The sequence below is a fragment of the Astatotilapia calliptera genome, chromosome 17 (genome assembly GCF_964374335.1).
Source record: "Astatotilapia calliptera chromosome 17, fAstCal68.1, whole genome shotgun sequence".
NCBI lineage: Eukaryota > Metazoa > Chordata > Actinopteri > Cichliformes > Cichlidae > Astatotilapia > Astatotilapia calliptera.
This window is the reverse complement of record NC_137438.1, coordinates 24,222,558-24,236,758: the sequence shown is the minus strand read 5'-3', so window position 1 is coordinate 24,236,758 and position 14,201 is coordinate 24,222,558. Positions and strand designations below refer to the sequence as shown.

The 14,201-nt window shown below is 40.1% G+C and overlaps 1 protein-coding gene across 2 annotated transcripts in view; it reads left to right on the top strand.

The window, feature by feature from the left end:
* LOC113008735 (ankyrin repeat- and BTB/POZ domain-containing protein 3-A) overlaps nucleotides 1-14,201 on the top strand; it is a 259,075-nt gene that overhangs the window by 152,781 nt on the left and 92,093 nt on the right. For both annotated transcript variants that reach the window (XM_026146398.2, XM_026146397.2), the window contains exon 2: nucleotides 7,985-8,134. In XM_026146398.2, the coding sequence (XP_026002183.2) occupies nucleotides 7,985-8,134 (150 nt within the window). The remainder of the gene's footprint in view (nucleotides 1-7,984; nucleotides 8,135-14,201) is intronic.

The window sequence follows — 14,201 nt, the reverse complement described above, 5'->3', positions numbered from 1 at the left end:
ATGAGCCATTAATTACATACACAGGAAGGCACTGGCTCATGTTGACTGTTAGTCGATGTTTCTGTTCCTTAATTATGAATATTTTCTGATTTCTGTCTTTTGCGCAGGGTCATTCTTGTTTGGACGGATAATCAGTTCTGAAGATGTCACCCTGGTGTTTAGGAAATTTTTATCGTGCAGCATTTAGAAGCAGAAAGTGGAACGATTATTAGCAATCAGCTTTCTCTGCAGCACATGTGCAGTTTTAAATGATTCAAAATAGAAGAAAAGAGGCACACAAGGCTGGCGTAGAGTTTAATGTTATATAATAATGTTTTGGGGGATTTTTTTTTTGCCAAAACTGAGTAAAGTCAGCAGCAGAACTGCAGGAAGCCGTGAGGCATTGCCTGTGGCTTGGTGAGAAGACATAACAAGGATAACAAGACTTCTTTTTTTTCTTTTTTTTGAGTAATGCACAAACATAGAATGTTTTTCCCCCCCTTCATGTTACAGCGAACAAGTGTCTGGTGCAGAAAAATAGATCCAATTTAAAATGTCAAGGTGTGCTATTAAAGCTGCGGTGTTTTTCTCAGAGCTCTGTGCAAAACACTTTGTATTGTCACCTGTGAAAACGCTGTGACACGTTTCTGAAGTTGGAATGAAAGTCTCCGGGGTGCATTTTGGACTTCAGATTTTATCCCTCTGTGGATGTAGTGGATCTGGACAATTCTTCAGATTTCTGTCGGGGTTATTTGGTCCCTCTGAATCAGATTGTTGCATGTCCCTTTCAGCAGAAGGCTCACATGTGTCCCTGTTAGATCAACTAGTTTAAAAACCATGTGACCATTGCTGGAACTTTCCTTTCAGGAAGCCACGAATGAGTGATTTTATTCCTTTGTTCCCAGAAGAACAAGTGGAAAAAATGTTAGCTTGCACACTATACTGACAAAAAAAAAAAGAAAAAGAAAAGACAAACCTGTCAGGTCATGCTTCCATTCACCTCCATCAAGGTTCAGTACACATGATCTAAGGCTTAGGAACCTTCCTAGAGAGAATTGAGACTCAGTGTCTCCTGCAATGTGCTGCTTTCACGGTGAGCTCACTGCCGTCTGCAGACTGTAGCTTCATATTTAATCCACAAACATGAGAGATATTGATTCTTTCATCTTGCCTTCTAGCAACATGCTTTGCTAAAAGTCACGCTTTTCCCTTATGGCGCGATATTCAAGCTACCATGCATGCATTATGGAGGGAAAAATCTTTTGTCTTTGCAGCACTTTTTGAGCTCTTGAGGCTTGTTGACATAGTAACCACTCACAGGGCTGCTTTAGTTTTCCTGCTAATTGCTAAAAAAAACAGCCAGTCTAATCGGTCAGTATCACTCTCAAACTTCCTCTCCTTCTGTAGGGAGCCGTCCACTCTACAGGGCTCACAGAGTGGCCAATCAGGTGGGATGCATACCACGAGAGCTCAAACACAAGGCCAAATTTCTGCTCGCCTCCTCCACATTTCTTGTCTAACTTTTCCATCGAATGTAGTAAAGCTATAAAGGACATGATTATTGGTACAGTAACAAAAGCTTTGTGATCTACATTATAGTCCTACTGGGTCAACGCTATGCAGTGTCTGTGCAGGCTTTGGTTGTGTGTAGATAGATAGTCCATGTTGACACTAAAAGGGGTCTGAATTTGTCAGAATGTAGCCTCAAAACATCAGGTATTATTTTCATTGTTAATTTTTAATTAGCTTTTTTTCTTAATCTTTCTGCATTCAAATATAATGAAGAGGAAGTCTTGGTCAGGATATTCGTCAGCTACACTAGAAGTCCTAAAATATAGCCCGTTCCCCCACGAGGCAGCATACTATCCGGTGGGTGCCCAGATGTCCTGTCCAATAACTAAACTGCTTTTTCTGAAAGCAGTTAATACTCAGGTCCAACCCAGCACCACGTACAATAACAATACAGGAGCTTTCTGCATTTTGGCTCAGTGTTCCTTCAAGTGTCAACCTTTGAATGTTGTACTGGTCAGCAGCAGGAAGTCAGGTCAACACAATATGAACAAAGAGTTTTCAAAAAGGTTTCATTTGTTAAAGGTAAGTTTCCATCTCTGTAAAGGAACAAGCAGACACAGGACATACAGTACGGTGTCGTTTTTCGAAAGGTACCCAAAAACAGACAAAAATTATACAAGAATTACACAAAAAAGTAAAGAACATTAAGCAAGTGGACCTGTAAGAGGTTACCTGAACTGGATACTACTGCTAAACATCCAGACCAAAAAAGTTATTAATAATTTTACTAAAAAAAAAGTTGGTATCATAAATTTAGGGCCAGCATTGTCGAGACCAATACCAATACCATACTAGTACTTTCAACCTATAAAGGGAGCTTATGTAGGGGAGAGCAGTGTGTCAGGATTTATGAGATGAATCATCATCAATTTGCAAATTTGAACTCTCGTCCAATCTCAGTATCAGCGGTATTGATACCATCGATATTTGGGTCGATCCAGCCATCTCTACTCGGCATCCTCTTTTATCAGTTCAGTTAGGGGCTGAAATAACAGACAAGCAACTCAAAAATAATCATTTAGATAATTAGTTACAATAATCATTTACTAACTAATCATTTTGAGTGCTACTTAAGCAAGTTGACTTGAATGTGATAACCATGTGGGAGAATAAGACCTCCATGTCTGACGTTTGTGAGTGTCCATGCATGGTGGTGGTTGTGGAAATGAATATCACATTCCCACTGAGGAAGATGGGTTTACATACTGTATCCTGCTATGTGACGTGACTCTGCCATCACACAAAATTTGAACATGATATCTTCAACTGCGGATGCTAGAATGCTAACAGGCAGACAAACGAACAATACCAATAATGCAAACATTTCAAAATGTATACTCTTGTTCAAGTGCTGTAAATGTTTGTACTCTGAGGCTATCTGGGTCGAATTCAATCCATATCTGTTGAGGTGGACTTTAGATCCACCGGTGCGGGTCGAGGAAAAGAATGATTTTCATGGTATATTGAAGCTGTACGTGCCATGTCTGTGTGTATTTTTTGTGAAACACTGGTGACTGAACTCTATGTTCAAAGTGTCTGAGTCTGTGTTTCCATCACATTTGCCCGGCTTCCCATAGAGACAGACACCTGCTGGTCTTTGAAGGATCATGGGTGGAAACAAGAAGGTTCCTGGGGACGTTTCTGTATGGAGCTTGAATGTTTGACTAACTCTTTAGGGTTGGTCACTTCCTCCCACAGTCCGAAGTATGCATTAGTTTAATTTTCTTTTTTTTTGTTTCTCTTTGTAGTGCTGTGGAGGTCATAAACGTGTAGCTTGACAGATGTTTTGACTTGATTACACACATTTTGTGTGTGTGTGTGTGTGTGTGTGTGTGTGTGTGTGTGTGTCTGTGTGTGTGTGTGTGTGTGTGTGTGTGTGTGTGTGTAATCACATAATATGATACCCCCATATACCAGTATCATTCACTAAGTGTTGCCAGTAGGAACAAAGGCAGAAGAATTTTAATCATAGTTTTAAGTTTGACCTTATTTGACCTTGAAGAAAAGGTCATAGGTCCAAAGTACCATGATTTTTAGAATCCCCATAGATTATTCTCTATATGTCTATATGTTCTCAATAAAAGCATGGTATTAAGAAACTCAGTCTTAAAAGCTACTGTATATATAGTGTTAGTGCTACTTTGACCTTCAGATAAGTCTATTAACCTTTAAGGAGAGGTCAGACGTCACATGTGAGATGATATTTTAAAAAACAACACGTGGCACACAAGAATTATAGTTTCTAAGTAATATGCATCCATGCAAATGCTATAAAAACACTGATAACTATAAATATTAGTTAGTATAGTAGTAAAAGTAATATTAGTTAAAGCAGAATAATAACAATTGTGCAGAATCTTTATTAATTGCTTTGTTCTAGACAATACCTTTTATTTTTTTGCTTGTTATTGAAGCCTGTTTCATTGCCACACTGTCAGCTGTTGTATGTGTTCTAAGCTCAATATTCTCTATATTATTTATGAGAACTTATTTTATTTATGAGGAGCAGTGGTATTTTCACGGGAATGACTGAGGGGATTTCGGTGCACCACATGGAGCTTTAAACTAGTCCCGTCGCCGTGACCCAGCATCCTTTTCATCTGCTCATCGGGCACGTGAAGAGAGGCAGAGAGTAGGCAGTGCAGGTTGTATCTGTTTATGTGGCATTAGACTGTTCCTAAAGTATATATATATATATATATATATATATATATATATATATATATGTTGGAAATGTTGTTTGTCATTTTTTAATCACAAACTTGTGTCAGCGTTCCCTCTTCCCTTCATCCTCTTCCCTGTTCCTCGCCTCCGAGGGGCCAGGCTGCCTTCTTTCTCACCTCTGATGTTTATTACACAAACATCACCCAGGATCAAATATTCCTACTTTTTTTTCCTATCTGGAGAAGCCAAGTGTTAGTGAGAGATAACATGTAGAGTGAGTGGGAGGTGGGGAAAGAGAGCGCTGCAGACTTGTTTATATGTCTTGATCTGACAGGATGAATAATTCAGCAAAGGACTCCCTGGCACCCCGGTAATATTATTAAAAGAATAGTTTGGGCAGTGGTGGGGGTGAAGTGAAAATGAAGATGGGAAGCCTTGATTACAGAGGGCACTGTGAATTATTCAAACCTATACCTCCACCTAAAAACACAAGTGCAAAATCTGCAGCTCAGGAAGCCATGAATGTCAATATGTTTTTTTCAAGAGATTTCCCTGCTTCAATCTGGGACAGGAGTAGGACAGACAGCTTCTCTCTTCCGAAAAGCCTGAGGAATCCCTGCTTTTCTGTAGTTTTTATGCCACTTTTATTCAACTGATATGTTGTTTACTCTGCAGTTTCACAGACCTTTATAAAAGCCATCCCTCTTGATCCATGTCTTCTGCTTAGAAAAACATTCGTTAGTTTCAGTCTAGAGATACAAATTCAGTCATGTGTTTATCATCTTCATGGAGCAGACTTTAAGCTGCTTTAGTCAGTGGTTTTACTTTCCCAATTGGTGGTTCATTGTATGTAAAAGTCATTTTAGTGGCACGTCCATCTGTGCAGTTCCTTGAGGCTCCATGAAATCTCTTACCCTCTTTTATCTGATCATTTGAGATTGAAGGCAACGTTATAGTGCAACCCTGTTTTCAACAAAGCTGAAATGCACGGAAAATGTAGATTAAAACAGAATTCAATGATGTGCAAATGGTAAAAGGACAGAATATTACTTGAAATGAAGCACCACGTGGCAGCATCATCCAGAAAGCTGGAACAGGAGCATGTTTACCACTGTGTTGCATCACCTCTTATTAAAAAAAAACCCAACTTTACAAGTTTAGAAAGTGAGGAGAACAATTGCTGTACTTTTGAAAGAATGTAAGAATGTTTTAAAATGTTTTACTTCAAGCTTTTTGTCTCATAATGCACCCATGGGTGAAGGGTATGGATTGCAGACAGAGTGCACAGACTGCTTTATTACAGAGCTGTGCTCTTGTTGTAATAGGTGATTAAGGTTTAGCATTAGCTTGCTTAAATCAGCAGGATCTTACCTGAGCAAGATGCCTTCAGGAACGTGAAAGTTAACCATACCATGTGCACTTAAACGCTGTATGCTGTCATAACGTCATGGATGCTGTTTTTCTGGTGTGCACTTATAATAAGCTAGATGCTAATCTTGTCTTTTTCTTTATATGGTAGCGTTTTAACTGAAGTTCACTGGACACTTTATTAGGTTGAGCTCCAGCCTTGACCAGACTGGAGCACCTAATGCCACCAGAACAGCTTTGATTCTTTGTGACGTTGGAAACATTCTTCAGAGATTTTGCTCCATATTTATACAGTTATTCCAGATTTTTCAGCTACACATCCATGATGCAATTCTTCCATTCGACCACATCCCAAAGATGGACTGTTGGGTTGAGATCTGGTGACTGTGGAAAGCAGTGAACCAGTAGAAAAACTGGTCTGAAATACTCAATTCAAAATCTTCCCCACTCTGTTTGGTGTTAACTTCAGCAGGTTGCCTTAACTGTGTCTACATGCCTAAATGCACTGAGTTGCTGTCATGTGATTGGCTGTTTAGATGTTTGTGTTAACAAGCAGTTAAAGGGGTGCACATAGAAGGCCCAATTTTCTACTTCTTCAGTAATTGTTTCGGTCGTTCCAAACAAGAAACAGCACCGATCGCACATCTCGCCCCAACTCTCACCAATTATAAATCATTTCCATTAGCTCTGTAATAAACACCCATTAGTTAACAAGTCTACAGCAACTTAAAATATAAAATCTCATGTTTAATTTTATGCCAAAGGTAATTTTATGCCAAATGTTGACACTACATTAGGATCCACTATACAAGAGAGTGACTTTTCCACACTTTTTCCACATCTGAAGGAAAAAGTGTGTGGCCAAACTAACAGGCAGGGTGAAATCGGCTTTCAGAGCTCCTCTGGTGCCACCCCTCTGTCTCAGTAATCTCTTTGCATGAAATTTGTGGCTTTTCCCAAAGTCATGAATTTTACAAATGAGGTCCACCGTTTCAGACAACCGTTCCCCTTAAGTTATTCACAGTGGTATACACAACAAATAAATGACTGTTAGGGTGACAGTTGTGGATAAAATACAATTATAAATGCTTCAAAGAGCAGTGAGTTAAATATCTGCACTCATAGAAAATGATCTCAAACACTTAAAACTGTGAACACCATATGTACTAACAAACCATTTTAAAGAGCTTTTAAATGAGCTAAGTGTGAAGCAGCTGCTAACTACACCTCACCATATAGCCAGCTTTCAGCAAATCATTCATTTTAGAGGAGTCTTTCATTTCTTTGGATTATAGAAATTCTTTATTGCTGCAGATCCGGCCACGCTTTTTTGTTTTAACATTGAGGATTTCCATTCGAGACACACCCTAATACCAGCTGCTCCATTAATACTGCTCAGTGGTTAAAACAGCAATGGAAAAAGCTATTAGGAAAAAAATCATGTAGACCTCCCCGGAAAGGCTGTGGGAAGAAAAAGGAGCAGGACTGGGACTGGGGAATACTGGAATTCTTGGGTTGGACACTGTGGGAAGAGGTGATGGTGGGAGGAATCTGAGTCTGGAGAGGTCTTTTCTGTACAGGGAAAACTAAAGAAAGCTCGTGAACTTGGTGCACTGTGTCCACTGTGCGAGGGTTTTTTTCTCTTAGCTGCCGGCATTAAACATAGACAAATTGTCCACATTCCTCCATGTTGTAATTACTGTTCTTTGAAAAATGGCATATCCCACTGTGCTGTGTCATTAGGATTAGCACCCGGCGTGGTGTTGCTTTCCATTCTATTGTAGCAGAAAACTCAATATCCAATCTGTCACAAGCCATTCTTTGCAGCTACACAATGCCTGGCTGCAATAACAGCTCCTAAATGGATTAATTCTTGCTAGCGAGCGTAATCTGCTACCATTTGTTTTCAGCAGAAAAAAAAAAAGAAACACACCTGAGATCACGACAAGGTGATTTAGATGTGAATACTTGAAGAAACAAATGTGGCTAACAGACGATTCAGTTCAATTAGAGTTTGAAGGTTGAGGTAAAAACAAGAAAGCTTTGTGAGCTGTGAGGTTTTCAATGCAAATAAGAAGAATCATCACGTACAGTATGCCATTAACCCGTGACTCTGTCCCCATGTTTAATCATTTAGACAAATGTTTGCTCTCTGGCTGCAACATGAAAGTGGTTTTAATCGCACAGCTTCCCAGTTCTGTGCAGAATATTTATCTCAAAGTGCTGATTTGCATTTCTGCTGCTCCTCTTGTCTTTCTCTAGAGTTTGCATTCCCCTGTTACTTCTTGTCTGTGATAAATCTGGCATCAGCAGAAAGCTGATGGGAAAATTACCAGAAGAAGAAGAAGATGTATGAGTTGTTGTTTTTTAAAATTTCCTTTGTTTTCTGTGCCGTCTCCAGGTGTGCTGAGCCTCCCAGAGAGTCTGAACCTGCACAGGGACCAGCAACGCTCGGGGAGGGGCAGTGAAGGTCACGGGTACACCCAAGCCGAGCTCCGGACCCTGGAGCAGTCCCTGCTCGCGACCCGAGTGGGAAGCATTGCGGAGCTGAGTGAGTGTGGTATTTTTTTATACACAGAACAAACAGTGAGAGCACACTCAGCAGAGTTCTAACCAGGTGGGAAAGAAGGTTTCACTAGTCTCGCATTATGAAAATCTCAGGATTTTACTTATACCTAAAAGTCTGCTCACAAGACAATTGAAATGCATCTACAGTTCCAGAAGAAATTGGGACTGACAAGGGTCTTTTAGATACTGTGCTGTCAGGCGAAATAAATATTTTCATTAGAAAAGTTATTTTTTAAATGTGTGACTTTATAATTCTCTCGTGTTATTTTGGAGGAATTCTGGCCCACTATTCTTTACACTGCCTCAGTTCATTGAGGTCTGCAGGCATTCATCATGCAGCTTTCTTAATGTCTCTCCACAGCATTTAAGTCGGGTTGAGGTCTGGACCCAAAGTGTTGCAGTGGCCCAGTTAGATTCTGTTCTTTTGCAGCCATTCTATTGTAGATTTATTTCTTTGTTGGGGATCATTGTCCCGTTGCATGACCCAATTTCGGCCAAGCTTTAGCTGTCAAACAGATGGCCTCACATTTGACTCTGGAATACTTTGGTATACAGAGGAGTTCATGGATGACTCACTGGCTGCATGATGCCCAGGTCCTGTGGCCAAATTTGGTTCTGTGCATTACAGCCAGACATCTCCAGTTCATCTCGTCTGTCCAAGGACGTTGTTCGAAGACTCTTAAAGTTTATTCAGATGGAAATTTGCAAACCCTAGCTGTGCTGCCATATTCTTTTTAGACAGAAGAGGCTTTCCTTTGCAGTCCTCCAAAGCAGCTATGCTTGTTCAGTCTTTTTATAACAGCACTGTCAAGAACTTTAAATTTTATCACGCAAAATGAGTCTGAGAAGCAGCTCTTGGGTTTTCTGCAGTTTCTCTGAGCATTGCATAGTCTGACCTTGGGGTGAATTTGCTGGGACAGCCACTCCTGGGAAGACTGTTAAAACACAACTGTGTTAAGACACAGCTGAATCATCCAGACCTGCAAACTGGCAAAAGCCTGGCTGTTACTTACCCTCTTATTTTGCGGTAGATGTGGGTCAAGGGGTAGAACAGGGTACCTACTAATCAGAAGGTTGGTGGTTTAATCCCTGGCTCAATGCCAAAGCATCTTTGGGCAAGACACTAAACCCCAAGATGTGTGAATGACAGATAGAAAGCATTTAGACAGAAACAAAGTGCTTAAGTGGATGACATATGTTGTATAAAGTGCTTTGAGTGCTCAGGTATAGTAGAAATGGACAGTAAAGATGTACTTAGTTTATGACAGGACTCCAGAGATTCCTGTCAAAACTCTTTTCACATGTCTGTAGATCAACTGCTCTGAAATTGAAAAGAAGCAAGTCTTGCAAGATGTTGGTATTCAGCTATTTTGACCTCTACTGGAGAAACACAAATATGTGCTGGACGCTCTAAAAAGTGTTTGTCCAGAATTTTGCTGGAGAAATGCAGGCGATTTCTCATTTGTCTTTCTGCACTGGACTGCAGAATCACGGAGCTTTGAGCACTTTACACAAGCTGTAGCTCGGCCTTAGTAGGTCTCACACTGTTAGAAGATACAGGCGGCAACGGGCTGTGTGCAAGATAAGTCAGAATAAACATAAAATATATGCTCATTGATCTCGTAGCTATAAAATTTTTATATGAAATTCTATAAATCACACATGCCTGCAGTAGGTTAGAGTTAAATCTTTTGAAGGTTTTCTCTACTTCTGTTTAAATTCTGTAGATTTAATTCTTCTATTGATTGTAAAATCGACATTAAATACTCAAATTTAAAGAAACTGAATACTGACTTATAATACTGTTGCACAGACACTATGTGTAAATCCTCTAAGTCCAGCATGCAGCATATTATAAATGTTGCAGTAATTGTTGAGCACATTAAAACCGATCTCTCAGGGACTTCCATCTGTGTCCATCTGCTAAATAGGCCCATTAGCGTGAAGGAATGCGATCTCGCTGTCCCTGTGGGCTGTCACGGTGGTCTGAGGTCGCCCGGCATTATGCTGCTGTCCCTTCACCGCTCACCTCATCCACCTCTCCACCCTCGCTTCCCCCTGTGACACGCTGCAGCCAGTTACTGTTTGATTACAGCTGTTCTAGCACCTGTTTATGAGTTTCCCCCCTCCGGAAACCTTTAAATCCAAGGTCACAGCCTCCGAGGCTTTTAACCTCAACTTGAAAGGAAGAGCTCCACCTTTAACTCCGGCACCTCCCCTGCCTCCTCCCCCGTCCTCGTCCATTTCACAGTCTCATATTAGATCATCCTGTCCCCCGCAGACGTTTGCACAATGTGATGCTGTATGTTTGTGTCCCAGGCGAGCGTTTGCTTCGACCCCCGCAGCACATTAAAAACAGTAAGTCACCGCGCAGCAGCGCTTCACACAGGAATTCAAGGTCTTGTTTTCAGCCTGGAGGCAGTTTGTAAAACATGCCGTCCTTCATCATCACCATAATCATCATCTATACTGGGATACAATCGACACAAGAGAAGAAAATGTTCTTCAGCTTGTTATAATAACACAAAAGTAATCCACTCTTCTACCACTGTAAGGGTTGTTTTTCAAACCGGCCTTGTTTGACCTTTTAGTTTACTTTCTCCCAGCACTTGTCTGACCTTTGGCTTTGTCAGGAAACAGCACCATTAATATGTATAACTACTACTGTTCAATAGTCACCGAGTGGTGGCATATGGGTGGAGAGGACCCATATGAAGTCTGCAGGAAACTAAGAGGAGGACAAAAACAGGCCAAGGTCCAAAAACACTCCAAAAAGCAATAAAGTACTTGCAAAAACATGCTTACTAAAATAAGAAACAGAGAAGACTGTGAGTATACATAGATAATAAAGTAGGAATTCAGAAGGGAACAAACTAGGAAATGACTTGATTGCTTGACCAAAGAGAGAGAGAAGGAAGGGAAGAATAAGCTTATAATCTGATCAGGAACCATCATGATCTGTCATGATCTTTGATCTAAAACTTTACTCTCTCAGCAGTCTTAGGTTGTTTTTGTTTTTTTTTAATTGTCCCCTTGTTGTCTGTGTCTCGCTCTAGTAATCTGTGTACCTTGTTATGTGTACTTCCTGCCTTATTCTGAAGAGGTACTTTACTCTCTACGAACCTGTGTTGTATTATTGTTATCTTTGGACTTGTCCCACTCTTGTTTCCCCCTCATTAGTGTCACATGTGTTTAATTGGTAACCCTGATTGTTTGTTATGTTGCCCTCCTGTCCTGCCTGTCTCTTGCTTGCTTGTGAATTACTGATAACTTTTGTTTGCTCTTATAATTGTTGGGGTTCTGATGACTTTTTGGATTTGACTTGCTAAACTCAGGAGCTTCTTTTGTTGCCATTATCCAGAGGTGGGACCAAGTCATTGTTTTGCAAGTCTCAAGTAAGTCTCAAGTCTTTATCCTCAAGTCTCAAGTCAAGTCTCAAGTAATGTCAGGCAAGTCAGAGTCGAGTCTCAAGTCACTGGTGTAAAAGTCCAAGTAAAGTCACAAGTCTGAAATTTTGAATTTCAAGTCCTTTCGAGTCTTTAAAAAAAAACGAAAAAAGAATGTTGCAGTTATGCTAAATGTAAATATTAGACCATGTAATTTTTAAATCTGTGTTTTTCTCAACACATGACAAAATAGTGAACTTAGAAAATATACACAAATTGTGAAATTGCACCTCTTTAAAATGCAGCTCAATTAAACCTAGCTCCAAGAATAATTTTCACCGACAGTTCTGAGATAAGCCGCATGTTATTCTTGGATGCGCTTGTAGGACCGGCTTTAAAATCGCATGACAAAAATATCATACACATTAAAAAAAACTGCATCACCAACGTAGCCTGGAAAACATTTGCTAGTTAGATGAAGTCAGCTATCTCATCGTAGCATATTTATATGCATATTTATAATCATACGGTTCTTGGAGTGAGTGCACACACTCATGAAGTTTAGTAACTTCAGGTCACTGCAACAAGCCCAGGTACAGTTTACCGACGGATGGGAGCAGGACCTTGAAATGCACCGTGTAGAACGAAAGACCATCGTACGTATCATAAGTTTACCAGTCTCACAAATCGTCGTCATAAATACACATTCCTTAACCGTTTATTAATAGGACCTTTGAGCTCAACGGTAATTAATTAGTAGTGGAAATAATTTCTGGTACGCGTTACAGAAATGTAGCAGTGACAATAATACTGTATGCTGTAATCGTACTGGGCAATTAGTGATACAAAACAACTGTTTTATCCTGTGAATAAAAGTATGTGTTTTTGTCAATGTACCATAATAACAGAAGCGAAACACAATATTGTGTCAGGACAATTCACTATTTATGCACAATAAACAAAGGAGCATAGCGCGACAATTTCTGTTCAGCGTCAGACTTGCTTGTAACCTATATCACCAATTATGTTATGAAAATGACGCATTAACTACAACAGCAGACTGACCTTTGTGGAAATGCTTGGAGCAGACTAACATGTGAGCTGGAGTGTTCTGGGACGTTATATTTGGTCTTTGAATGGCTGCGATCCAGGCCATCCGTCGCCTCTTTGTTACTTCGGAAACATGGCTCGAACAATTTCTCTTCAACGACGTAATCCGATAACAACCGATTTCTTTACCCGTCGGCTTCCCGTGGCTGTCATGCGACCGGCTATTGCAGTTAATAATACAACAGCTTCTTGACATTTTTGTGTTTCTTTTTATCGCTGTATAACTGATTTCAATTAAAAGCCTGCGTGCGCTAGTACCTCTTGCCACGAGTTCCCAGAATCCTTTGTGGTTCTACCCCAGAATGACATCACATTTTCTCTATATGCATGTTACATTTTATATTTGGGGTGAAATATCAAGTCTTTTCAAGTAAACCGGTTCAAGTCCAATTCAAGTCCCAGGTCATTGGTGTAAAAGTCTAAGTCAAGTCACAAGTCTTACAACATTTTTTCAAGTCAAGTCTAAAGTCATAAAATTAATGACTCGAGTCTGACTCGAGTCCAAGTCATGTGACTTGAGTCCACACCTCTGATAGAAGCCACTAGAAACAAACTATTCCAGCCTAATTGATGACATTTATGGCATTTGTTTTCTGTGCTGACTGATATGCTGCTCAGTGCTTTGCTGCCTGCTTTTAAATCAGATGTCACTCTGAACATAAACACAAGCTACATGTGATGTCTCTGATGTGTATCTGTTTCTACCCGTGCTGATGCTAGCATGACTAAAGCTAGCCAAGCAGCAGTAAATATGTGAAGCAAGGCAGAAGGATATACTCATCAAACAAACAGGATCATAAGAATATAAAACCACGAGCACTACAAATGTAACAGAAATATGTTGACATAAAATGGCATGTTATTTGAAATCTACACGAAACAATGACACAACTACTTTTTTTCAATTTTTTCAATTTATTTATTTTTTACCAATTGTCCAAATTAGTCTGTGATTGGCCTTAGTGTGACAGAAATCATATTTATATACAACTAAATATGACTCAGCAAACATGTTTTAAATGGATGATTCCTCACTTGATGACGAATGATCCATTTCCATATTTGCTGAGTCTTAAATTTGATGTCAGTGAACTTTTCAGTGGTTGGTGTTAAAAAAAGCCCCCAAATCCCCTATGAGCAAGCACTTGGCGACAGTGGAGAGGAAAAACTCCCTCTTAATAGGGAGAAACCTCTGACAGAACCGGGCTCAGGAAGGGGTGGCCTTCTGTCTTGACCGAGAGGGGTTCAAATGTTCACTGACAATTTAGTTGTATATAAATATGATTTTTAGGACTTGATGTTGACACCAATTATGTGAAATTGGGGACGCGCACAGTTCCGCTTCTTCTTGTTCTTCTTCTTACTTGGCGGAATCTCTGGCAGGCTCTTAACTTCAGTCTTGAGTTCAGCCACCTTGACATTGAGCATTTTCTGTTTGTCTTGTACACTTTGCAAAGATTCCTGTACAGAAAATGCAGCTGACTCTTCTTTTTCTATCTTCTGTTGTTCTGTGGTGTCTTTTTCTTTCTGAGGCTCCTGCAGAGACCTTGCAGT